The sequence below is a fragment of the Cyprinodon variegatus genome, unplaced genomic scaffold (assembly GCF_000732505.1).
Source record: "Cyprinodon variegatus isolate N-32 unplaced genomic scaffold, C_variegatus-1.0 Scaffold652, whole genome shotgun sequence".
NCBI lineage: Eukaryota > Metazoa > Chordata > Actinopteri > Cyprinodontiformes > Cyprinodontidae > Cyprinodon > Cyprinodon variegatus.
In genome coordinates, this window is record NW_015151105.1 from 431,104 (window position 1) to 457,457 (window position 26,354).

Below are 26,354 nucleotides of genomic sequence, written 5' to 3' on the forward strand. Positions count from 1 at the left end.
TTTCTAAGTAAGATTAAAAAGGGGGGGGGAAATTGATCATTTGTAGTATCTTTTTTTGAAGCAAGGAAAAAAATAAACTCTCTAGTCTCTCTCTCATCCATTTATGAATGTTTGTGTAAGGAGTTATGCATGAAAACAACTCTTCTGCCGCTGGCATTTTTGTCAAGTGGCAACATATTTTCACTACAGTTAAAGTAGAGGGACTGCAACACTTGTAAACTAATGTTAGAATGATTCCAGTTTTAGAGGTTTTTTCCATCCATCCATCCATCTTCCTCCGCTTATCCGGGGTCGGGTCGCAAAGGCAGCAGCTTAAGAAGGGAGGACAAAACTTCCCTCTCCCCAGCCACTTCTTCCAGCTCTTCAGGAGGAACCCCAAGGCGTTCCCAGGCCAGCCGAGAAACATAGAGGTTTTTTTAAGTTTGATAAATTGACAATAGAACTTTACAATGACAGAGGCCAAATCTTTGCCCATAGAGCTTTAGTTAATAAGCAGAGCACTTAATAGGGGAGGCTGATGTAAAGTTTTGTTGGGCTGCTCTGCTATCTGTCGTTCACCACTAAGCAAAAAAATACATAAAAAAATCAGCTCAGTCCTGCAGATTTAAAGCAGCTGTTATTCAGTTCAGATATACTTCTAATCTCCCATCCAGTGGGGTTAGAGTCCTGTTGTGGGGTCTTTCTGCATGGAGTTTGCATGTTCTCCCTGAGCATATGTGGGTTCTCTCTGGGTACTCCAACTTCCTCACACAGTCCAAAAACAAAAACACATAGGTGTCAAGTAATGAAGTACAAATACTTTGTCACTCTGACTTCTACTCATTACATTTTCACACAAGTATTTGTACTTTCTATTCCTTATATTTTTTAAACAAAAATTACTTGTTAATTTTGGCTTTGGTTTAATGTTTCTAAATATTTATTTCACGTCAGGTGCACCATCCAATGCAGATCATTGGCTCCATCCACATCTAGTTAAAACGAGTGTCTTCGGATGAGTCGTATAACGCAAACACTCATTGGTTAGCTAAAGGAAATCATCAGAAGCAAGCAGGTGTTCTTCAACCTGCAAACGTGAATTGTCTATGTCATGCTGCAATGTCAGATTCAGAGAAAGATGTCAAAATGTCTGAAAGGTCAGAAACAGGCGAGAGCGTATCGGGAGATGGAGACGGAGACCAACAAGACCTCCCTCATCCTTGGCCCTATCTCAAAGAATTTTTCGGAATAGTCGAAATATTGAGCTTTCAATTCATGTAGTGGCATCTGGAAGTTTTTTTAAAAGGTTGCTTAATACATTTATACTTTAAATAGTTTTTGGAGCACATACTTTTTCACTTTTACTTGAGTAAAGAGGCCAAGCTGATACTTCAACTTTTACCAGAGTGTTTTTAAACTGCAGTATCTATACTTCTACTTAAGCAACAAATGTGTGTACTTTTGACACTACTGCAAAAACATGACTGTTAGGTTAATTGGTTTCTCCAAATTGTCCTAAGATATCAGTGTATACGGTTGTTTGTCTCGGTGTTGCCCTATGACAGACTGGGTGACCTTTTCAGGATGTACCCCTCCTGTCGCCCATAGAGTGCGTAGATAGGCACTGGCCCCCACGACACTGACAGGACTGAGGATGGAAATGGTTTTGTAAATCTGTACTAAAGAAAAACAGCAGACAGTAATAATACTATATTAAATGATTAAACATTATTAGAAGATTATCCAAATGCCCCAAATCACATTAAGTTTAAAAAGGTGTAAAAAATATGTGCATGTTATAGTGATATTTACAAAGCCGACATCCTCCTGCCCTAACATTCCACTCCTATGTCCACAACCATGACCAGAATCACAATCAGTTGCCCATAATTCAGAATATAATGAACTCATTTCTTTATTTTCAGTTCCCTCCCAGCCAACTGACTTCAAAGGAGAAGCCAAGTCAGAGACAAGTATTTTGCTTTCATGGAACGCTCCGGCACAGACGGGACTGGAAAACCAAGTGACCGGGTATGAACTCATCTACAAAAAGAAGGATGACAAAGAAGAGGTAATTACAACCTTTGAAGTTGGCATTTAACAGTTTAAAGTTCTGAATCTAATAGGATTTTGAATACATTAATAGTTCTAACATTGTTTTAAGAGTTTCCTGTTACCCTCCTTAATTACTTGCAGTTCTGCTGTTAGTCTAACACTGTTGTTAGTAATTAACAGAGCATAATTGGCAACCCCTCTTTGTTTTCTCACGCTTTTTTAAATTTGAGTTTAATATTTACAGATTGTTGGTTGCAGCTGTTTTAAAATTGCACTATGATTGGAACATTTTAACTGTTATAATTAAAGAAGAGAGTTTATTAGTTGTTGGGTTTCAGCAGTGTTGAGTAACTCATTTTTATTTAAAAAAAATGTGACCTGTTACCTTTTAAAGTTAGCAACCTAAAGTAGGCGGAGTCTGATGATGCTCCCCTTATAACACAGCTACTATATTAATTAATAGCTCTAGTAAGGATGCTTTAAGCGCACAATCACAATGTCTGTTAGAGAGTTATGTTATGAAAACTAAATCCAAACTGATTCAGTGAATAGCACAAAAAAATAGGTCATTGGTACTATATTTTTATCCACTTTTTTATAGGATTCAAGTTTTGATTCTGAAGTACTTATGGAAAAAAAGGTTTTTTTGTTTGTATTTAGTTGGACACATGGCATATTAATTGTAAATATTGCCCTGATTGAACATGTGAGTATGTTCTATTAGTACTTCCTGCTAAATTCAAATCAACACGGATCTCTTTTCTTATAAAACAATGCCTGTTCTTACATGTAGGTAAAAAAAATAAACCTTTCTGTCAAAATATATCAACAGTAGATGACACAAACATAAGAGGTTACTAAATAAAAATCCCTCAGCTCTCTTATGAACTTAGCAAAATAGCATAATAGCAAAGAACGAGAAAGAAAATGCTTTGATTTAGTACTTAGTACAAACTGGTTTTGTTTAGGCCTTTTTTTTTTTTTTTTATACTGTATGTGTGCTTCCTAAAACCCTGCTCCTCTGTGTTACTGCATAGTGTTAAGCCTGTAATAGATTACACTGACATTGTTTACATGCATCCTTCCTCCAAGTCTCTGTATATTTCACACTCAGTCTAACATGATGATCGTAGATTATTAACAAATCCCATGGGGATTATTTAAGGACTCAGCATCGCTTTCATATGGAAAGATGGGTTTTTCCTTTATAAACTTACTGAAACTGAAACCTTCTCATGGTCCCAAGGGTCCACACTGAATTGTGGAAGATTCTTTCAGCTACTACTCCATTTTGATGCATCTTACTGTGGATGCTTTTAATACTTCTTCATAAAGTTGTACTGTATGCTTTTATGTTTAAAATTGTGTCTGAAACAGTTTCTGTGTGGCGCGCTTTGCCAAAACCTTCCTGTCACATAGATTCTAGGTGTTTGTGAATCTTTTAGAGTTAAAAATGGAGAAATGAAATAACGGAAACCAAACCTCTTTTCACAGAAGCTAATAACTTTCGAGCCGACAACCACGTACCTACTGAAGGACTTGAAGCCCTTCACAACATACACGTTCCGTCTGGCGGCCCGTAGTAAACATGGAGTGGGAGCTTACACCAGTGACATCTCTGCTGAAACTCCTCAGACACGTAGGTGTTCTTCTTTATCTGGCCAAGCCTCAATCGTATGCAAAGAAACATATTTTCAAATGCACTTTTCTTTTTAATTTCCCAAATCTCACAGAGATTCAATCCCTTTTGGATGTGTTTTTTTTTCTTCTTCTTCTTCTTGACATTTAATGCATTTGAAAAATGTTTCAATCTTAAGTTTGTTTATTGTCAAAAACAACAGAGCGGCATTTACCTTGTGAAGGCTGCACAGACTGTGCCACTAGGCTTCCTACAAAGTCAGAAGAAATGTTTGCAAAACTTCCCGCTCCACTGCTGCATTGTTCAAAAAATGATTTTTAGCAATAATTACCACTTCAGTCTCTGAATTCTAGATGTGAATCTGATCAATTTTACAATATGGAGTGGAGTGAAATGGAGCTTTGGAAACTTTATCTCCTGATCCTGCACTGCAGCCAAATACTGGACAGAAAATAAAGGTTTAGATTGAGCTTTCTATGTAGCTACCCTTGTTGGGAATAAAACGTTAAACCGTCATTCTCTATTTAAATTAAACAGACGAAAACCTTCTGGGCTACATCAACATAGAAAGCTCAAAGCAGTTACTCATAAGAGACATTTCTACACAGAAGACCTCAGATTTATGTTTTAGAAAAGCAACACTAAATGTGATGTTTGTGTTCTGCCGTTTCCTCAAAATTGTAAAAAATTTTCAATTCACGGAATCAAAAAAAGGTTATTAAACAAGATGATTGCTGTGCAGATTTTGGACATTTAGCATAAATCTGAGGTATCTGACAGTCAGAGGGAGGTAATCAGGTGGGTACAAAAATGATTAAAAATTTGAAACCTGCATAAAGTGAAAGAAAAAGAAACACATGCATGAGATTATCAGAATGTAATGAATCAGTCATATCTCCTTGCAAAGTTCTCTGTTGTTCAGTCAGGCTTTTACCACAAACCAACAGGCTTCGGAAAGGTTGGTGACGAGTACCACTTTTTTTTTTCAAATTTACTACAGCATCAACCTTTATGTTTTTGGATTGATGGTAACTGCTTGCAAAATGTATCTTTTTTCAACTTGTTTAACTTGAACACTTTATGAAATCAATGGAAGAAGATTTTTTTTTAATAAAAAATATAGAGTACTTTTTTCATGATGAAGGTAGGTAATTTCTGGTAAAGCTGTCCGTTTTCCAATCATTCTTCATTTCATTGTACATGTAAACATACTTGTTTCAACCTTTTTTTTCCCTGTCATTTGTGATTTATTGTTTGATTTTATTTATTCATAAAAGTCCTCATGCTTTTTTCATTATATTATTTTCCTTTTTTTTCCTTTTGTCTTTCAATTCTTACATCACCATCCTGATCAAAAACTAAAAACTTCTTTGAAAACCAACAAAATCAACTCTATGAATGGCCTCAACCAACAAACCCAAACCAAACAACAAAATGGACCTAAAAATGGCTACCAAAATACAGAACCCACTGGCCCCCCTCAGGACGTAAAGTGTCACAGCCCCAGCTCCACCAGTATCCTGGTAAGTTGGCAGCCGCCGGCTGTGGAGCTACAAAACGGGATCTTGACGCAGTACGCTATCCACTACACTGCTACTGAAGGCGAGGAAACCACCACTCACAGAGTCTCTGGCATCCCACCGGAAAGCTCCAAGTACCTTTTAGAGAACCTGGAAAAATGGACTGAATACCGCGTGACGGTCATTGCCCACACGGATGTCGGAGCTGGACCTGAGAGCTTGCCGCAGATTATCCGAACAGAGGAGGATGGTATGTGTTTGCTAAGACTAAAAACAACAAGCTCCAGCTGCAAATCCAGCCTACCTTTCCTAACCTAACCCCTCCCCTCCTACCCCCCCTCACCAAATACTAATAGCCTATATCTACTACTACCTCTTCTCTATCTCCTCTGCCTGCATCTGAAATGACTGTGACCCAAACTGACTCACACAAGCACCTTTTTTGGCTTTATAATTCTTCACGCTGCTCAATTTCAACAAATGGTATGGCAGTTTCAACTTCCGGCCTCTAACTTCCAATCCCAGCTGTCTGTTTTTATAACCTTACTTTTTTTTTTTTTTTTATCCCGGAATTTTTAAATCCGTGACAGTGGGAATTTCAAAATATGGAAGATTTTTTTTTTTTTAAAAGGCCATTTTTTAAATCTATTTTTGTCAACTCATGTGGTTGTAAATCATTTTTTTCCTTACATCATTGCCAAAACTCTTCTTGTACTTCAAGCACGTGAAACTCTTGAAGTCCATTTTGGCTCCATTTTTCTATTTTGACAAAACCCATTTTTTTTTTTTATGCCATGATTTTTAAACTCCACTTGATCCTGATATAATGTTTTACAAGATTAGGTCAGCTGTCAGACCTGACTTTTTTTTGCTGTTGTATTTTTTTCCCTCTCTCCTTACCATTGTTGAAATAATTCTGTCATGCAGTGCTTGTTGAAGTTTTCTGCACTTTGGTGCTTTTTTTTTGGTTTTGTTTTTTGGGTCACTGCAATATTTTTTGGGGGGGAAGAAGCTTAATAGGAGGATGACGCAAAGATGCGGGGGATTCTCTAGAAATTTGACCTTATTTCTTTTATTCCATGGTGTTCCTCCAGTTCCTAGTGGGCCACCTCGTAAAGTTGAGGTGGAGGCTGTCAACTCTTCATCAATTAAAGTGATTTGGCGCTCACCGGTGCCCACCAAGCAGCACGGTCAGATCCGAGGATACCAGGTGCACTATGTCAGGATGGTTAATGGGGAGCCTACAGGACAGCCAGTCATCAAGGACATCCTGATTGATGATGCCCAGGTACAACAACACCCACCACCACTGCAACCAGACACACAGCCTGCCATCTCATTCCTCAGACACATAGTACTGCTTTGTCTCACTCACCTCCTCACCTTCAAATATGCCAGAGCAAGGTCCTATACATTGTGCAAAAGTCTTAAGTCATCTTTCTAGCTGTTACAGTTTGCTTCCAATTGGTGTTACAGGATTGGGGTTACCCTGCAAGAAGTTACAGGTTAATTGTAAAGAAATTATGGATCGAAACGTTTGCATAAAAACCACTAGCAAGTGTTTTATGCCATCCAAAGCAAGGTTGTGAACAGTTTCCTTCTTCTCGTCGAGGCCTTCACATAACAGCTGGGTTTATCTTAAGATAAAGTGATATACAGATTGATTTTCTTTATTAAATAGATGATTTTCGAGGAAATTTGTTGCAATTATTTAAAGATATCAACATAAAAAGAGATAAATAATAATCCACACCACACCTTTGCAGATTGTTTATTTAAAATTAGAAAATCATTAATATTTTTTGTATGTAGCACTTTGTGCTGCTTTATCATTTCAAGTGTAATTCATTGCAGAATCTCTTTATTTTTTTTATTTTTTTCAGATAAACTGTATAAACTACTTTAATGTTACTGTGCAATTATGCAGTTATCTATCTTAAACCCGTCTTACTTTTGAATGGAGACTACTGCAGATTAATATTTCTACTGGTTCAAACGCTACACCCTTATAATAGCCCAGCGGTTGGGAATAAGGAAACTTTTTTTCAGAAACACCCCCATAGTGTGATAACCTATCCTCTACTGCCACGGCAGAACCAGCTTTAGGCAAAGTTGAGTCTGCGCCTTAAGCCAGTGTTCAAACCAATAAGGTCTCTGGCCCACAGAGCTTCACAAAATCTCCCTTTATCCCCAGTTATAAAAAAAACTACATATCACAAAATCTTCTAAAGTGCCAGCATTCTTCTACTTACTCAAAATGCTTTATTATGTCAAAGTTAGTTGGCTGCAAATCTCTCTTGTCCTTTCCACACCACACCTAACCCTCATTGCCCATCCACACACTTAGTCCTGCTCCTTGTACGATGTTATGCTTTTGCATCAGAGCGAGTTAAACTTTAAATGTCGAATAAAAAAGATAAATAGGTTTTGGGGTTAAAAAAATTAGCAGCTATGAATAATTTAGTCAAGAGGCTTTATTAATTTTAGCGCATTTGATAAATGCAAATCATTTATCTGTAGACCTTCGTGTATTTATCCATGTTTCCCTTCTGCTACAAACATTTGTACAAGCAAACATTTGATGCCTTTGTTTACACATCAGATAGGTGGGCATACTTACTTACTGATCACTGTTTTTTCTTCTGTTTGTTTGTTCTGTCCATTCTTTGATATCTCACAGTGGGAGTATGATGACACAACTGAACATGTAAGTAGCTAAACCCTGTTTTCTCCTGCTTTTGTCTCCTGCATGACACTATCCTACGGCAAACTGTATTATGAATTAATGCTAAATGAACAAGATGGAATAAAAAGATGGTGTAACCATCCAACAGTCGGTTCCACAAACAGGATAGTTCTGTGGCTAATACCGGATCTCATGATAAATTATTTAAAAGCTTAAACCTTTAATTTGCCTCACTTCCTGCACAGCGTAACAACAAAGTAAAATAAATAAAAGATGTTTAAACTGTGCATGTTAAAACTACTTTTTTCTAAATATAGCATTGCATCTTTGGGTGTGACTCAAGACATCAAACCTGTTCAAATTAAGTTTGGCTTTTTGTAGAAGGATTTTTTTTAAAACTTAATTATAGTTAAAGAGATGTTGCAAAGTATTTTAAGCTTTTCTACTCATACAGTAGTGTCTGTCAAGCATTTTAAACACCTGTTTACTTTCAGGAAATGATCATCACAGACCTGCAGGCTGAAACCACATACTCTGTAACAGTGGCAGCTTACACGACTAAGGGTGACGGTGCACGGAGCAAGCCCAAACTGATCACCACCACTGGCGCAGGTAATCCCAAAATGACCGATATGGACACTGGATGTTCAGCTTTTTTGACTTGCTAAAAGCACTCCAAATAATAGTGAAAATAACAGAAATAGTCTCTCATCACTGATTAGGCACGGTATTCTCATGGCATTGTTAGAAAAAAACAGCAACATTATCTAACAACTTTAATCTTAATTGGATATGCAAAATGACTCCCGCTGTTGCCCTGCGCCCTCAATAAACAATATAACAGATTCCTTTATTCCCCATTCCATGAGTCGGGAATAAAGGAAATTGAAATAAAAAAATATATATATATATATAGAGAACCATAAGAATATTTAACTGTATTCAATTAACAAAGAAAACATTGCATTTTATAGTTCTAAACACTCTGTTACTTTATTCCCACCATCAGTTCCTGAAAAACCTCGCCTTATGGTCAGCACAACAAACATGGGCACGGCTCTCCTCCAGTGGCACCCCCCGGCAATAACCCATGGGCCCCTGCAGGGCTACCGCCTTCGTTTTGGCCGCAAAGACGTGGACCCGCTGACTGTCATTGAGTTCCCTGAGCGAGAGAACCACTACACCACCAAAGAGATCCATAAGGGAGCCTCGTACACTTTCCGCCTTTCAGCACGTAACAAGGTGGGCTTCGGCGAGGAGACAATCAAAGAAGTCACCACAAATGAAGAAGTACCGAGCGGCTACCCTCAGAACATTAAAGCAGAGGGAGCCAGTACCTCCACGGTTCAGGTCAGCTGGCAGCCTGTTCTGCTGGCGGAGCGAAATGGTCAGATAGTGAAATATGCTCTGCAGTACAAAGACATCAACAGCCCACGCAGCCCATCAGAACTCTTCATCACTGCCCCGGAATCAACCGTCCTACTGGATGGGCTCAGGGCAGACACTACTTATGATATTAAAATGTGTGCCTTCACCAGCAAGGGCTCTGGTCCCTATAGCCCAAGTGTCCAATTCAGAACACAACCTGTGGATCAAGGTAGGACGAGACACTGAATCTTTTAGCCCTTTCCTCCCTCTTATAACCAGCCTTATCCTTCTCAGACCTGTTCAGCCACATCTTCCATCTTAATGCCTCAAAACGCTAAAGCCTACTTAACCAGAAGACTCTGGTATTTACATAATCCCCTATCATTAGTTTTTTTTGTTATCCTTTAATTTAAGGCCTCACATGGAGTAAGTATGTGTGTCTCTTTGTCTTTTGTCAGTAAAGTAAAGGTCAGTCATTACTGTATAAACCTGATGTTGGTAAGAAGGTAAGAGGACAGTTTTCAGTTCAACATAGTACTGGTTTCAACCTGGTTTTGAAGGACTTTTTTTCAGGTAAGCACTAGTGTGGGGTCGCAGAAAGATGGAAAGAAAGAGTGTTTTGTGTCTAAATCATTTGCTCCGCCTTTTTTTTAGCAGTGTTTGCAAAAAACTTTCACGTGAGAGCTGCTATGAAGACGTCGGTGTTGCTGACATGGGAAATCCCAGACACCTACAACGCTGCACAACCTTTCACTGTGAGTATGTCCTGGTGGTGTACGGAATTGCTATAAGCACAACTATCCCTGCAGCATTTGTATGAAATAAACTCCCCACCCCCAAAAATACAGATCCTCTACGATAACGGACAAAGTGTGGAGGTGGATGGAAAGTTAACACAGAAGCTTATCACGGGTCTTCAGCCAGAGACGCAGTACTCCTTCCTGTTGACCAACCGTGGGAACAGCGCTGGAGGTCTTCAACATCTTGTGTCCACCATGACCGCCCCGGACGTCCTCCGTACCAAGCCTTACATGATTGGCAAAACAAATTTAGATGGAATGGTGACTGTAGAGCTGCCCTCAGTCCAAACTTCAGAGAGAGTAAGGTGAGCATAGAGCATAAGAACGGACCGTATTTTGCTTGTAGTTTGAACTCTGATGATTTTTGGTTTATGATCTTAGATGAACAATATTTGACTGGTAATAAGGTTCAAAATTTAGTCTTAAAGTTCTAATGTATGCCATATCTATCAAAAGAGATTGTGATATAGGCTAAGTAAAAGATGTGCTACCAGGTTATATCTAATCTGGTAGCACATCTTTATATCTGTACTAGTTTTTAGCACAACTTTCTGAGCATTATGTACTCCTAATTCAGGATATTAGAAACTATTACTTTGTCGGCTTAACTTATAAGTGTTTTCTTTTAATATAGCTTAATCATTGCAAAACTTGGTAGATTAAAAAAATGTAAATGCAAAGACTTAAGCCTCTGACTTGTAATTACTTCCCTTTTCCTAGTTGCCAGTTTGGAGAAATCTGTAGCAAGGCTACACAAAGAAATACAATCTTGGATCATAATATGTTTGCCACAAAGAGGAGAGGAGTTGTCCTCTGTTACTGTTGAAATGTCCTCCTAAGTATTTCTCATTAGGCCTGGGTATGAGATGGTCCTAGTTCAATAACCTTGATCAATAATATCCCTGGAACCATTTTCTAACACACAAACACCTCCTTTAACACGAACTCAAAGACAAAATCATTTTTCAGGCAGCTGAAAGGCAGTGTGCAATAAAACAGATAGCAGTCCCGACCCTGGTTGTTTTTATGCCAAATTTAGGAAATACAATGTCACAGAAGCTTTATGTATTTTAAAACTATAGCATTTGCAAACCTCCCCTGGGTACCTGCGATCATCATGCTTAACCACCGCTGGTCTATGAACAGAATAGGGAAATGCACAACCAATAATTACTGACCTTGTCAAAATTATCTTTTTTTTTTTTTCAGAATCCGAATCAGACATACTTTAATAATCCCAGCGGGAAATTACAGTTTTTCCCCTGCGATTTGTCTTCCCCCCTGCTTTAAATACTAAAGCAGCCCAACTCCTTGGACATCCCTGGGCTCCCAAAAGCCCTGTAGAGTTTCAACAAAACTCAGGGTAGTGGAAGGCCAGTAAGCACATTAGATTGTACATGAAAGCTTCATACTCATCTGTCCTTTCTCTCTTTTTTTTTCTTTTTTCTTTTTTTAAGCTGGTTGTTTCATTTGGTCTGCCAGCTCCCATGATGCAGCCTAAGCTAATTAGTTTTCTATTAGCCTGCCACACTGCCTTGCTGGCTAATGTCAGGTGGTGCAATACCCAACCAGGAATGCTCAAATAGGTTTTTTGCCACCTAGATGATAGATGAAATTTCTTTATTTCTGTTGCCTGTATGCCTTCAGAAAGGCCTTTAAATAAGCTACATTTTAATTAATCCAGTAGAGACATGAGTGAGGGGTGATAATACTGACAAAACATTCTTAGAGGCGAAAAAAGAAAGGGGTGATAAAAGATCACATTTTTGGCTTAATATAAACTGTGTTTGCTCTCCTTGACTTCCATCATACTCTGTATTTTTCAGGGGTTATTATATTGTGGTTGTGCCTCTGAAGAAGCAACGCACAGGGAAGTTTTACAGTCCCTGGGACAGTCCTGATGAAATGAATCTGGAGGAGGTAGGTTCCGTAAATTGCTTTGTTACTGTGATGAAAATAACATTTCTGAAATACTGGTACGAATCATCCAGTTACAACTCACTTCATAAGTAAGGCTATAAAGTTATGTGCTGCTATCACATATTTATTTTCTTAAAACATGAACATACAAATCGAGACAGGTAAGAGGACAGGAGAGAGGGCCGATGGGTCTCTCTGATTGACGCAAATAGCTCCAGAGAGGACTGTTCATATGGAAATGAGGACATGAAGTAGCCATCAATTGCACTGGAAACTGCCATCCCATCCACACCTTCTCCTCCTTTTCCTCCTCTTTGTATTTGCAATAATTACCTGGAGAGCTGCATCAGGCTTTAGCGACTCTTCTCATTTCAGGCAAAACTAGCATGCAACAACTCAACAGCTTTTATATTTAGAATCATAAACTCAAAGGTAGGTAATTCTGGATTATCAAGGTCTTTTGCATTCACAACTAAATGTGTGGTATAATGAAAACTTTTATCACCTTAGGTTTAGAATTTATGGAAGCCGAAAGTCATGTCCCTCTGATACTTTTTCACTTTGGTTTTCTTAAGAAAACAAGTTAATTTTCTCATTATCTAAAGATAGCGAAAGCCGTTTTCTTGTGATAACGAGATGATAATTTTCTCATTAGAAAGCCGTTTTCTCATGATAACGAAATGATTGGTCAGTGTTAAAACTGATTACATCCTTCAAAACCACAACAGCAGGAGAGGATTTATAAGTATAAATCATGGCAGCCTATGCGTAATTCTGTAAATAATCATGTGTTTAAGTTTTAGGTAACGAGACGTTGTTTTGATGATTTGCTTACACTTCTGATTCATAATGCGTTCACACCTAAAGAAGCAGAGGCAGCAGAAGCGCCTAGTTTACATGCAAAATCAATGGTTGACGTGCATCAAGGCACAGCAAAAGGTTCTGCATCGTATTTTGAGCAGCAGAAGCAGCAGGTCTGAGCAGCTGAAGCAGCGATTATTGAGTTTCTGAGCATCGGGACACACTGCAAAAGCAACAGCTGCCGGAGTTGGAAAAATTAAACTTTTGTTGCTCGATGCGCCACATCAACCAATCAGAGAAGCTGATCTGGGAGCTGGCAGGGAGACAGACACTGCACTGCTGATGCAGATTACTATCATCACTCCTGCTAAACAGTCTATTAAATTCTAAATTAACTTAAAATGCCGAAATCTGCTGGACAAACATGTTCGCTTTTATTATCTTAGTGCCTGCAGTTTGGACTACATATGTGAAAAATGCTAACATCTACTTCCAGCCGCCGCGAACAGTAGTGGCAAACCGCGCAGAGGTGACCGAGCCAGAAGCTGCTGTTGAACAGGATTCCATGTGACAACACAGCGCCGGTGTACGGGGATCTGAGCGGCTCTGACAGCTAAATAATATTTGAAGGCAGGATCGTAATCTTGATAAAGTACAGATCTTTCTCACTTAAAAACATAAAAACTACTTTTTACACACTGACCAAAACAAATATTGCTGCCATTGTTACAGGCAAAGAAAGGATAGCGTCAAAGCTAAACTTGTACAAGCATCATAATTGAAAAAGCACACATATTTTTGCTTCTCTTGCTGCCTGTGGTGTGAATATAGCATAAGGAATTAGACCTATGCCTCTGGAACCTTAGCGCAAGGTGTTTTCTAAACAGCCCCAGTGTTACGTATGAGATGCATTAACTCCCAAAATGAGTCCAGATTAAATATTGTCATTAAAAAACAGTCAGATTTATTTTTACTGTATTCCATGCAATCCAATCATCCACCACGACCTGACAACGAGTGACAAGAAAACTTAAAAATGGATTATTTGCGCACACGCAGTACCACGACTGCACAACTAAGTGCACCACAGGCATGGATGGACTGGGAATCCAGGTCTATTAGCCAGCCTCTTTCATTACTCATACAGGTTAATCATCTCGTTATCTCGAGAAATCAGTAACTGTTTCCTCGTGATGACGTGATAATCACATAATCTCGAGAAATCGGGAAATGGTTTTAACGTGATGACGAGATTGTTATATCATATCACGAGAAGTCAAAGCGGAAAAAAAGTCGAGTACGACCTCAGCTTCCATAAGAATTCAAGTTGGGGTCTCATGTTAAAAGTTTGATAATTGACTGATGTTTATAACTAATTATCAAATTTTTACTTCCATTTGTTTTTCAACTGATAGCTCTTATGACTTAGTGTTTTTTATTATTTTTATGAGAAACATGTAAAAGAACGAAAGAAAATAATTAGGATAAGCCAGCATGTAGCCAAAAGCCACCAAAGTTTGATGACTTTCCATATGGATCAAGGCATATCACTGTGGTATGGATTTATAAGTAGATGATTTATACACCAGTTTATTCAGAGAGGAAGAAAACATCTGGGGACATAGACTGAGAATAATAACATGCAGACCTAAAAAAACGGAACAATACCCAGGGATTTTTAAGCTCTCTTGTCAGCCCTGCCTACCTGTGTCTTCTAAAAGTGGCCAGTGTGAGCTTGTGACAACAACTGTGATTCAAAGCAGAAAAAAAAAAACAGCATGTGGGTTAGAAGTTACACTTTCTGCTACCGTTCTGACCAGCTTTGTTACCTGTCAAAACAATTCTAGCAGTTTCACGAAAAATATTTTTTTTACATCTAGAATTTTATTTCCTCTACAGTGATGTAATTCTTAAAATATCATTCAAATGTCACCATATACCATCTTGCTTAAATATTTATTATTTTGGATTCCTTGATAAACCCTACCTGTTCAAGGCCAATGTGTTCCCAATAAGTTTATTTAATTAGGACCGTTCTTCTATCATTTTCATCATGTAAGTAACAAAGATTTGGAAATGAAATGGGGCAATACAGAAATAGACAATAATTCTTAACAGAAAGCTCTGGTTGTGTGCATCAGATTGCCCTTGATCTAAAAATGCTGTGTATTATCTCAATATGGCTGGAGCTAGTGATGTCTCATCATTTACAAACAACATGTGTATGATTAATGATGTGAGATGTGGCAAGGTTTGACTGTGCAGATCTATAAAAGCTTCTTTTAACTGTTATCCGGAGCCGCCCCTCACTGAGGAAGAAAGCCCGATTGGCCTACTGTATGTAACCTGAGCCATTTCTCTGGTCTAAGTAAGATTAAATTCTGTTAAACCTGCAATCATATTTTAAAGTGTTGTATTAAAAGTGTTTCTTCACAGTGATCTCTTTCAATAAACAATCAGGAAGAGAAAGCTCAAAGGTGTAAACACCATAGCCATCTGTTACAAATCACTGTTCTGAAATGATCATCTGTCATTTGGAGGGAACAATTGAATTCATTGATTAAAGCAGTCTTGTTTTACTCTCATCAAAAAAAAAAAAAAACGCTGTAGGGAAACTGATTTTTTTGAACACCTGAGAAACCTAAAACACTGTCTCCTCAATACTCTTACTGCTGTTGTGTCCTCTTTTTATCAGTCTCGATTCCCTTGAAACAAGAAGTTTTCTTAAATCGTTTAGCAAAAAGTGTTTCAAAACAAGATACTTTTTGGTTGGCGAGGACAAATCTGTTTTCTTAAAAGATTTACTTTTTAAAAGCTCACCTTTTTTTTGCTTGTGACGATCTTTGAGGAAAACACCAATTGAGGATGTTTCAGTAGGGAGTTTTTTTTTGTTAAGAAAAGCCTCAGTTTTTCTGTTAAAAATAAAATACAGTTACCCTGTGAAGTGACATAAACTCTGTCATCACTCCACATTTGAAAGTACCTTTTGGTTTTAAAGGGCCATAGCTCCAAATATCTATCAGAGTGTGTTTTAAGGTTACCTGATTTGCTATATAATGGAAAGCCAACTTATGATTTTATGAACTTATAATTTTCCTGGCTCTGAATATATGGTAAAGGTATCAATAGTGTTAGTGCCTTTATAACAACCGCTATTTCAATGTGGCAAAGACTGTAAGACTTCTATTTCTTTATTATATTTATTTTCTTGATGTGCACCTCACATGATATGACATGTCCAAATGGATAAAATAATAAACATCCAGCGACGCCTTCACGGCTCTTGTCTGCAGGCCTGTGTCTGTAGCCTTGACCGATGGCCCAAAGAGTCACCCCTCTGTCAGAATTTATTTGTTTGTCAATATTGGCACTCACCTTTTCACAACTTTTCCCAAGGGCAGCTAGATTTAGCCATGTTGACAGGAGAGATGATTGAAGACATTATCGGGCAGCACCAACAGCCCCGCAGCCAAAACAAAGCACACAACCTCCGAGGACACACACTCCGTAGTATGAATGGCAGTACCCTCCTCACACACACAAACAGTGTTATCCATTTGCAGAAGTTAGATATATGAATTCAGACACAGAAACAGCTAACCAGACTTGATTAGCATAATTATCATCCATGCTTTGTGAGGGGAAATGTGAATTTGACGACACTCGCTTGTATGAAGGACATTGTTTTCCTCGTAGGATCATTATCACTAATGGCCAGAAAAGATAGGGGGTGAAATAACTTACCCAAATAAGCTTTTATGAATTAAAAACCCAACTGATGTTATGTTTAAACCCATAAATTAAAGTCAGAAGTCATTTTGTTTGGCAGCGTGTTAAACTTTTCTTCTCATTCTGGTGTTAAGATTCCTTTTCTGCAGAAAATTAGTAGAAAATGAATTACAGTATGCTAATCAAACAGTGCTAAATTCCTTCCAGATTCTACTTGTCGATGCATTTAGGCAGAAAAAAGGCTTTTGATTGTATCACCAGAGCGATGTCATTTTAAATTAATTCAGGCTGTTTCTTACCGTTTGAAGCTTCTGTATAATCCTCAGCCTTTTTTTAAATGATGGAAATCCACACAATCTTTTAATCTCTCAATCTTTTGTCTTCAATCAAACTAAAAAGAAATAAATAAAATGACATTAGATGAAATAAAGAAACGCATTGATCTTTTCTTTTATGTTCTGGCTTTTTTGCAATCAACATTTTCAGCTCAGCAATCAGAGGAGATGTTAGATGCATTGAGTGTGGGGTTTGTATTTGCGTGCTGCTGGAACGTTTTATCAACCATCCTTTTTTTTCACCCCTCACTATAGCTGTTAAAGGAGATAAACCGGACGAGCAGAGGCCTTCGCTTCCAGAGGCACGCCGAGCCCAAAGCCTATATCGCTGCACACTTCAAAGACCTGCCCAAAGAGTTCACCCTTGGAGATGGCAAAAACTACGGGGACTTTGAAAACAAGCAACTCCAGAACGGCCAGGAATACATTTTCTTTGTTCTCGCTGTGCTGGAGATGTCAGAAAACGTAGGTTTGCTTTTCTGGTTTAACCCCCAAAAAAACAACAACAAAAAACCAAAAACATGCTAGTTAAATGATCTCACTTGTTGTGTCCCTTGCACTACAAACTTCCATGTCTTTTGATGGGATTTTTTTTTCCAGCGTTTTTTTTTTATTGTCATTACAGCGCAACAAAATTCACTTTCTGCATTTAACCCATCCCCTTGGGGAACAGTGGGCTTCCATTGTGGGGTGCCCAGGGAGCAGTGTGGGGTTAAGGGTCTTGCTCAGGAACCCAGAGTGGCAGTCTGTGAGAGTGGGTTTCAAACTCACAACCTCAGGGTTCCTCGCTCTATGCCCTAACCAATAGGCCACCACTCCCCCAATATTTTTAGTAATATGCCAAGAAAAGGTTGTGTTAATATAAACTGAAAGGAATACAGTACATAGTTTTCAATATATTTTCATTAAGAATTAAATGTGAATTTATATTTTGCCTTCTGTTTTAGAATGCCATTTCAGAAATCAGCTGACTAGCCAACAGAGTTCGCTTGTGGGAAAGCGGATTTCAAAACAAACCTCAGCTGTTCTGTCAAAGACTGAGATGTTTACAATTCAATTCAGTTTATTTATATAGTGCCAATTCACAACACGTCAACTCAAGGCACTTTACAGTTAGCCAGATGATACAGTCTAATTGATACAATGTTTTCTGTATTAGGGGCAGTGGGAACAGTTCACTGCCGCGTGTCTACCCGGGTCAAACGTCTCGGCAAGTGACCCGCATTAAAATTGCCTTGACTCTGATTGGCATGCTGTGGGAACACCAAGCCCGGGTTGACACGCTAAATTACATGACAACTTTGAACGCAACGTATGTACTTCACAACATTGTTCTGGATGTGTGTTAAATGACAAGCCCAAACATCTCTGCTTGTATTCGAGAAACATGTCACAGCACTGGCGAGATAGAGGAGAATCATCTCCAGGTTTCTGGCACTGGAAGACTTTGTTGAAAGGACAGCTATTACTCATGGCATCAAAAACGCAATCCTATTCTGATAAATAGCACGAGGAAACACGTTGTTGTAAGAAAGTCAAAAGACATCCTGTTTGCCAACTTGTGTGTTAAGTTACTCAAAGTTTGTGCAAACCATTAATATGTGACAAAAAAAGTAATGCTGCAGGTGAACAAGATAACTGCATCCCTATGGTGAAACATGGTGGTGGCAGCATCACACATTTATTCTTGAAGACTCTTGATGACACTTGAGACTGGGGTAGAGGTCCCCCTTCCTGTAGGTCTCAGGGCTAAAAATCCTTAATCCCGTTATTTATTTTGCCGTGGAAAAAATATTTAATACTTTTATCATTTTCCTTTAACTTCATAATTTTTCAGTCATTATATCCTATAAATATCCACTAAAATATATTGATGATAATTGCAGAAAACATGATTAAATAGGTGGTTGTCAATATTTAAGCAGGGTATTGCAATTTTGAAGCTCATGTTCTTGCCCTTTCTAACAAATGTTATTAAAATGGTCAAATCCACTCCATCTTAGCCAAAGGTCACAGTCTACCTCTGGTTATGTGTTACTGTGAACATTTATGCAGCTTTGGGTTGAAAACCTAAAGCGGCAGCAGGAACAGGTCCAAGAAGCAGACTCTTTAAGGAGAGAAACCCCCTGAAGACCTTAGCTGATCGCAGAAACACCTTGATAACAGAGCTCCTCTTTAATTGCATCCAACGTGTGGTCCACCTTATCTCCGCTGCTCCAGCCAGTGTGTGAATAGGTGCGTGTGTGTGTGTCAGTGTGGACGAAAGGGCAGAAAGCAGCATGATTAGGCGGCTGCAGGCAAGATGATGGATTTGATGAGCTCCAGGGTTTACAGCTCTGCCTCGTACTCTCTTCACTAACCCCGAGTTCAGGTAGATAATGACGGACGGACGCAAATCTCTAATTTGCCCACTAACGCATACATTTTCTTCCCTCAAGACCTTTTTTTTATCTCTAGTTGGAATATTAAATGGTTCAATCAGCTCTTTCCTTGAGAAGAAAGATACTGAGATGATCGGTACTGGCAAATAACAGCTGTGCAAAGATTACTCTGGAGAAAACTTTAAATTTGCTCATTGAACTGCACCTAGTAGATGAAAAATACATGGCGTTACCTATCTATTTGCAAAAAACCTAAGGTGTTCTTTATCTTGACCAATGGTTTGATTTATTTTTATTTTTTTCTTTTCAGATCATGTATGCCACCAGCCCTTACTCTGACCCAGTTGTTTCAGCAGACCTCAATCCCCAGCCAATCATGGATGAGGAAGAAGGCCTTATCTGGGTGGTGGGGCCCGTCCTGGCAGTTGTCTTCATCATATGCATCGTCATCGCCATCCTTCTTTATAAGAGGTTAGGATAATACAGCTTACACTACTTTACCTTACCTGCTGCATCCATATGAAAAAGTCACCAGGTGCACATGATGGATGAATTATGATGAATTGTTACATTTAAAATTAAAGATGTATACAAAAGCCCTAAAATTAGTGCACAGCATCACTGATCAGCTACCATGCTTAAATGTGGTTAATGGGTGTTTTGAACTAAGTGTTATAGGAAACTCATGTATAGACTCATTACACTACAGCATCCAGTTCCAGAAGCAATTTAACTAACTCTACATGTTAACTCTTGTGATGGTAGATGGGTATGTTATATCGCATAAAAAATGAAGGCATCACACATTAAAAACTCCAATTTAAATCTTTTTTAATAAGCTGGTTTAGATTTTTCTAAGATCTTACAGATACAACATTCTGTTCATTGATAACTTTTGGGTAAAGAATCAAACTGGAGAGATGGGTAGTAGTTCTACTCGCATTTAAACTTTAGGGAAAAACCTTAAAAATAAAGGCTGGAAAAAAAGGATTTTAACATAAATTCTTTAACATAAAGAACCATGTGTTTTACATTAGCGGCTTTCCAATAACTGTCTTACATGTAGTTGACCTCTAATGGTTGGTGTGTGGACTTATCAAACTGTAAGAAGCCAATAGCTGCATTTTATTGTAGGTGACAAAAAGATAAACTTAGGTCCTCGTCCAGTCTAGATGGTCAAGTTTCAGTTGTTTTAAATGTATGAATTATTGCTCTCATTAGTAGTTATGACTAAACTCTGACAAGCTGCAATTTTATTGTGGCCATTATCTAAAAGCTACAGCTATTGGTGTTTTCAAATTAGAGCTGGTTCTCCTTTCATTTACATTTTAAAATGTATATGAATTATTTTAGTTGCCCATCAATGGTAGTTTTTTTGTTCCCGATAAACACATTTCAAAATATTAAAGGCTTGATTTTGAAAATATGTCTGGAAAAATGCCACTGCAATAAAATATGTATTATTTTAATGCTTTTCCAAGCTTTATTGAAGGGACTGAAATATGAAGAACCCAACATTCAATGTAGATGCAGAAAAGGGGATTTTTACCTAAAGCCTAAAGCACATTGATCCTTGGACTTGATGTGACCTTTAATCTCAGTAAGTCACATTAATTTGAACATGAGTAATTCCCAACATGCAGCTACCCAAACTGTCAGGCCAACAGCGCCGGAGCTCAGACGCCCACGGCCCTTCAAACAGACACGTCTGCTGACTGATGGTTAATCACACGCATCCCTCTACACTCACACTTTAAACTGTAGCAAACACCGATGTAAAGCATTCTCCACTAAATGAAAATAAAAATATCCCTCTTTTTTTCCCATCGGGACCCCCCAGTGATATTTTAGCCTCTAATGTCACTGCTCATCAGTCAAGCGTAGGAGGAAAAAGCTTTGACTATCTGCTGCCTGTCACTGCATGTGTGTGAAGCTTTCAGAAGGACCCCGGGGTCTGGGCTCACTTCCCAGCCATTCCAACCATCCTCCCTCACTCCCTTTCCCACACCTTTCACCGCTCCCCATCCTGCTCAGGGACCTGGGCTACTGATCCTTGTTTTTGACCTTATGCTACCCCCTATCCTGTCCTCCTGTTCTGCCAGGACATGCATAGCTTACAAACATGTATCTGCACATATTTATGCCTGTAGATTGTTCACCTCCCCAACCGTCTACTATAGCCGTCTCAATAACCAGTAATTAATTCAGTTTAATGTCCACACCTAAAGAGATTTTTACTGCAGTTTCAGGCAGTTAGATAAGAAACTGAAGTGTCAGCATGAACTAACACCGGAGAGGATGTCAATACTAAAAGCAAGGAAAAAGACAATCGATCTGAGTGGAAATTAGTTTAGTTTTTTTCATTCTAAATTTTCCTTAAATTAAACAATAACACACACTTTGAGTTCAGCTTACCGTCTTTAAAAATAATGAAGATTTTAACAATTGAATTTTAAATGTTTTGTTTTGGCCATTTCAATACAAAGAAACCATCTTGATTGTGATGCTCAGGATCACTGAAAACACCATATTTCAATGTTGCAAGTTTTTTTTTTTAAATTAGGTGTTTCTGAAAGGTCTTATGGGGAGTGGTGGCCTAGGGGGTTAGGGCATTGCGCTTGGAATCCAGAGGTTCTGAGTTCAAGCCCCACTCCCACAGACTGCCAATCTGGGTCTCAGATAAAAAAACCCTTAACCGCAACCTGCTCCCCGGTGGCTGCATAATGGCAGCCCACTGCTCCCCAAGGGGATTGGTTAAATGCAGAGAGTCAATTTCGTTGAACTGCATTTGTGACAGCGTAATGACAATAAAAAGCTGAGAAAAACAAGGAAATAAAACTCATGCTATATATAAGTGTGGATAGAAGTAACGAGAAGGGAATCAAGGGGAAAGGAAACTGGCACAAGGGGCAACAGAGAATAAAATAAAAACACAACACTGCCAGAAAACAACTACAAAGACACACAATTACAGATAAACTGAAAATAAATCTAAACGAAAGGCAGAACCCTGACACAAAGTTTATAAAATGCTGACTTTAATACCAACCTTTTACTTTTAAACCAAGGTTAAATTAGCCAATGTAGTGTTGTTATGATGTGCTTACAGTACACAATATGCGTATATCTTGTAGAGCCATCCACTAAATGTAGGTTCAATTAATCCCACCATGTGCCATCAACAACACTAAATGGTTCCGCCTCTTCTAGCTGCAGCTGAGCTAACAATGACGATTAGCTCTGACTGGTAACGGGGGAAACGAGCAAGCTCCATGTCTCCTCTACTGATCCTCCAAAAATAGTGTGGAACCCTTTCTTCATTACGAGTGCCATTATTTGAAAAAGTTAGTGTCAGTAGCCAGAGAACGGGCGGTAGTTGTCGTGGTTCAGGTGATGGGGAACAAAAAACTCCTGACCTATGCAAGAGTTAACAAATCAACCACAGGGTTTCGCCTCCGCAACGCAAATGTAAGATATATAGACAAGTCATCATGGCGGCTGGTTCATTCCTATAATACAGTGGAGGAAACACTGGACAACTTCAACAAAACGGCAAAACAGTGTGATCTGCTGAGCCTGAACATAACAGGAAACTGTACTTGTACAAAACAATCAAAGCAATTAGACTGATTTATTTTGTATCTTATTGAAACCTAATCCCGTGCTCCACCACCCATTACATTAAAGTCAACAATCCCACGTGCTGTTATGATATAAAAGACCAAATGTATGAATATTTAGTGTGAACCATTTCTGGGTTTCAGAATTGCATACAACAGTTAAGGACAAGACCAAGCAGACACACCAATTAGCAGCGAGGAGATGACTTTCATGCTTGAACAAGAAGCAATCAGCTGAACCTGCTTGAAATAGCATAGATACATTGTATGATTCTTGGTTGCACCTGGGATTCTGTGATGTCTGAAACAAAGAGAATCTCAAGGCTGCATAAATGAGCATAATCCCCCAAAGTAAAGCATCACTAATCTTGCACACAAAGCAAAAAGTCAAGCGTGATGGATTCATTTTTTCTCTTCTGCTGCTTTTGATTCAGTCTCTGGAAGTCTCAGTAATATTCATATCTAAAGGTCTCACTGCCTAATGCTGTGTTGCCATTTCTTTCCTTTGCTCACCCTCGGAGCAGCAAACCAGACAGGTAAGAGTGTCAAAGAAGTGAAAAACATTGTCTTTCCTTTTGCACATTAATGTAAACAAATACATCTCTCCCCAGCAGCCGAAACATGTTTTATATTGCTAGCATTACATTTTTTTCAATAAAAAAATGTGAAAAGGGGGCCACAGTTCAAATAAAAATTAAGAAACTATTCTGAATGTCTGTGGAAGTATTGAAAGCTATTTATGATTAATAAAATGAAATCCTGGCTTCTTACAGTCAGTGAACATAGAAATTAGGGCTGGTTTTGCATCTTGCTATATAATTAAGAGGATGTACACACCTGGGTGCATATGAGGTTCAGCTCTCATTGCTCCCATTTTTCTTAAAAGCTGAATGCCTGACCTGACACTATCACTTAAATGTTAATATTAAGCTTCACTAAGGGTAGAATTAACCACCAAAAGGCTATAATAGTACAAGCCATTAGACATTGAAAAGATGTTACTCAGACTATTCCCTGTAGTCCTGTGTGCAGAGAGAATTTAGTCCTGTCAGCTCCTTAATTACATATTTCCACTAATTATTCCTGGGACAACAAGGCACATTTAGAGGTTATACAAGAATAGCAAAAAAAAAAAAAAAAAGCTGTTTTCTAGTGTAGAGGAAATTTAAATTTTGTTTTATATCCTGCAGAAAAAGAGCAGAAAGTGAAGCCAGAAAAGGCAGCCTTCCAAACAGCAAAGAAATGCCTCTTCATCATCCTACCGATCCCGTTGAGCTTCGACGTCTCAACTTCCAAACACCTGGTAAGTATACAAAATCAAGTGTTACATAAAAAAAAAGAAAAAAACTGAATGTGCATCTTGGGGAAATGGTCTGAATGCCACTGATTGCTCCTTCCGGGGGAACAAACCCAAATAAATCCTCTCATCACCTTTTCTGTAAGACTGACACTGAGGAAGAGAAAGTTATTTTAGAGGGGGGCGTGAACAGGTGCTCTGAGAAAGGCAGAGAGGGTCATTACTGACATTAGTCTCTGGTGAGACGCTTTGCAGTGGAGAAACCTGGAGGCAGAAATGCAAGATTGACACTTGCGTGGCATATGTCATCTCTGCCCGCATCTGAGTCATGCAGGTCATCACAGCTTGTCATGCTAACACAAGATAGTACAGACCTGCACTGGTGAAGTTGAGAGAAATATGAAATTAATCACTGCTGTGTTCTTCTCTCTATGTTAGAGCCAAAAGATAAAATGAGGAAGGGAGAAATCCCTCAAAGTCATCACCTCTTGGCTTATTCACATCTGGATTATTTAAGATTCCGGCTCTGTTTATTGTATCATTGCCCTTTAAAGTTGCTCATATTTTGTCACTTTAAAATCTAAAACCTGTGTGGACATTTTATGTAATAATTTAACACACAGTGGGTGTAAAATGGAAGAAAAATGATACATGGTTTTCAAATGTGTTCTAACTTTGCCTTTCTATGATGCCCCTAAATAAAATCCAGTGTAATCAGTAAAACAAATTGCTATTCTGTAAAGGTCTGAAAGGTACATTAGCAAATAAATGGCACAATGCAGAGCATAAACATAGCAGCCAGATCAAAGATGAAGTTGTGGAGGTGTTCAAAGTAGAGTTAGTCTGTTAAAAACAACATCCCCAATGTTTAAAATCTCACAGCAAACTATTTAATCAGTAATATTAAATGGGAAGCATATGCTACAGCTCAAACGATATCAGGTTGTAGCTGTCCACCTAAAACGAGGAATGAACTAGAAGAGTATTTAGTAGATAAGCAGCCAGTTGGCAGATAGTAACTCTAGAGAAGCTGAAGAGATCAACAGGTTTGAGAATGTTGATTGGACAACCTTTAGTAATCTCCTCAGATTTGGTCTTTATGGATAAGATGCGTTCAAAATTGCTTATGGTTCAAATAATAATTCTGATTATCCAATAAGCTTTCCTGGTTCAGTTGAAGGAAATATTCATCGTCTAGCCAAGAACCTGATGCATATGTTTTGCTCCCTTTTGGTGATTTGTCCATAATTGGAATCGGCACATTAGATGTTAAGGTATTGTGGAGGATTTTCGAGAATTTTTTAAAACACCTGCCATCACCACTTAAAAAAAAAATGCATATGCACAACCCTGTACCCGCTCCCGAGAGGGAACGCCTGTTAAAAAGTGTGTGAGAGCGTGCACGAGCCCATTTCTCCTCATTTACTAGCAGGGATATGAAATGGATTTCTCCAAATAGCATGCCGAACTTTACCTGTCGAATAGAAACTTCGCAACTGAGGCATCAGTGGGAAGCCCGACCTGTGCTTTCAGTGTGCCCTATCGCGTCAAACACTCTTTTGAAGACTTTCCTTTCTGGTCTTCTCATACACTTAGTAGACACTTTTTCTCTTACGACCCTTGGCCGCCTTTTTTAAAGAATCACGATGAGAAAGGCGAGCTTCAATGACTGGCTGAAACCAAACATATACGCCTGAAAGTATGCGTGAGCACAAAAAGATAAGTAACTGGGGGCGAGCTCGTAGGACGGCCTTATGTGAACATATCACCATAATACTTGACAATTTGGAGGGCCGCTTATTTTGATGATCCACTCGCAAAAAGAAAATCCTTCACTATACCTTTAAAGAAAACATGAAATCAGCATTATTAATGCTGATTTCATGTTTTTCTGATTAGCGCAGCTCTACCAGTGACGTTTTTAAATTAAAATAGACAGTGAGTCCATATAAAAATAAGCTGTGAAATCTGTGATAAAATACATTTTCATTTGCAGAAAATGGATTCATAGGTTAAACCCTGTTCTATAAACCAAACAAACGATCAGATCAATCACTTTACCTCTGTGTTTATAAAATGTTTGTGTTTTTTTTGTAGAATACTAATGTTCCATTTAGAATAGAAAAAATCGATCTGTCTTATCCAGCTTTGACTCTTTAAGTAGTAGTTAAAAACCATCATCACATTGCTCTAACGTCTGTAATGAAGTTAATTCCACCACCAT

The 26,354-nt window shown here is 38.5% G+C and overlaps 1 protein-coding gene across 41 annotated transcripts in view; it reads left to right on the forward strand.

The window, feature by feature from the left end:
* The window catches only part of ptprd (protein tyrosine phosphatase, receptor type D), a 420,350-nt gene that overhangs the window by 365,655 nt on the left and 28,341 nt on the right, over positions 1 to 26,354 (forward strand). For 13 of the 41 annotated variants that reach the window (XM_015393658.1, XM_015393659.1, XM_015393660.1 and 10 more), the window contains 14 exons: positions 1,905 to 2,050; positions 3,529 to 3,673; positions 5,138 to 5,443; positions 6,288 to 6,481; positions 7,874 to 7,900; positions 8,374 to 8,491; positions 8,889 to 9,476; positions 9,902 to 10,002; positions 10,096 to 10,352; positions 11,874 to 11,967; positions 17,088 to 17,297; positions 19,524 to 19,684; positions 23,358 to 23,369; positions 24,024 to 24,136. In XM_015393658.1, the coding sequence (XP_015249144.1) occupies positions 1,905 to 2,050; positions 3,529 to 3,673; positions 5,138 to 5,443; positions 6,288 to 6,481; positions 7,874 to 7,900; positions 8,374 to 8,491; positions 8,889 to 9,476; positions 9,902 to 10,002; positions 10,096 to 10,352; positions 11,874 to 11,967; positions 17,088 to 17,297; positions 19,524 to 19,684; positions 23,358 to 23,369; positions 24,024 to 24,136 (2,472 nt within the window). The remainder of the gene's footprint in view (positions 1 to 1,904; positions 2,051 to 3,528; positions 3,674 to 5,137; positions 5,444 to 6,287; positions 6,482 to 7,873; positions 7,901 to 8,373; positions 8,492 to 8,888; positions 9,477 to 9,901; positions 10,003 to 10,095; positions 10,353 to 11,873; positions 11,968 to 17,087; positions 17,298 to 19,523; positions 19,685 to 23,357; positions 23,370 to 24,023; positions 24,137 to 26,354) is intronic. The other 28 variants (XM_015393642.1, XM_015393653.1, XM_015393643.1 and 25 more) reach the window with 10 other exon arrangements.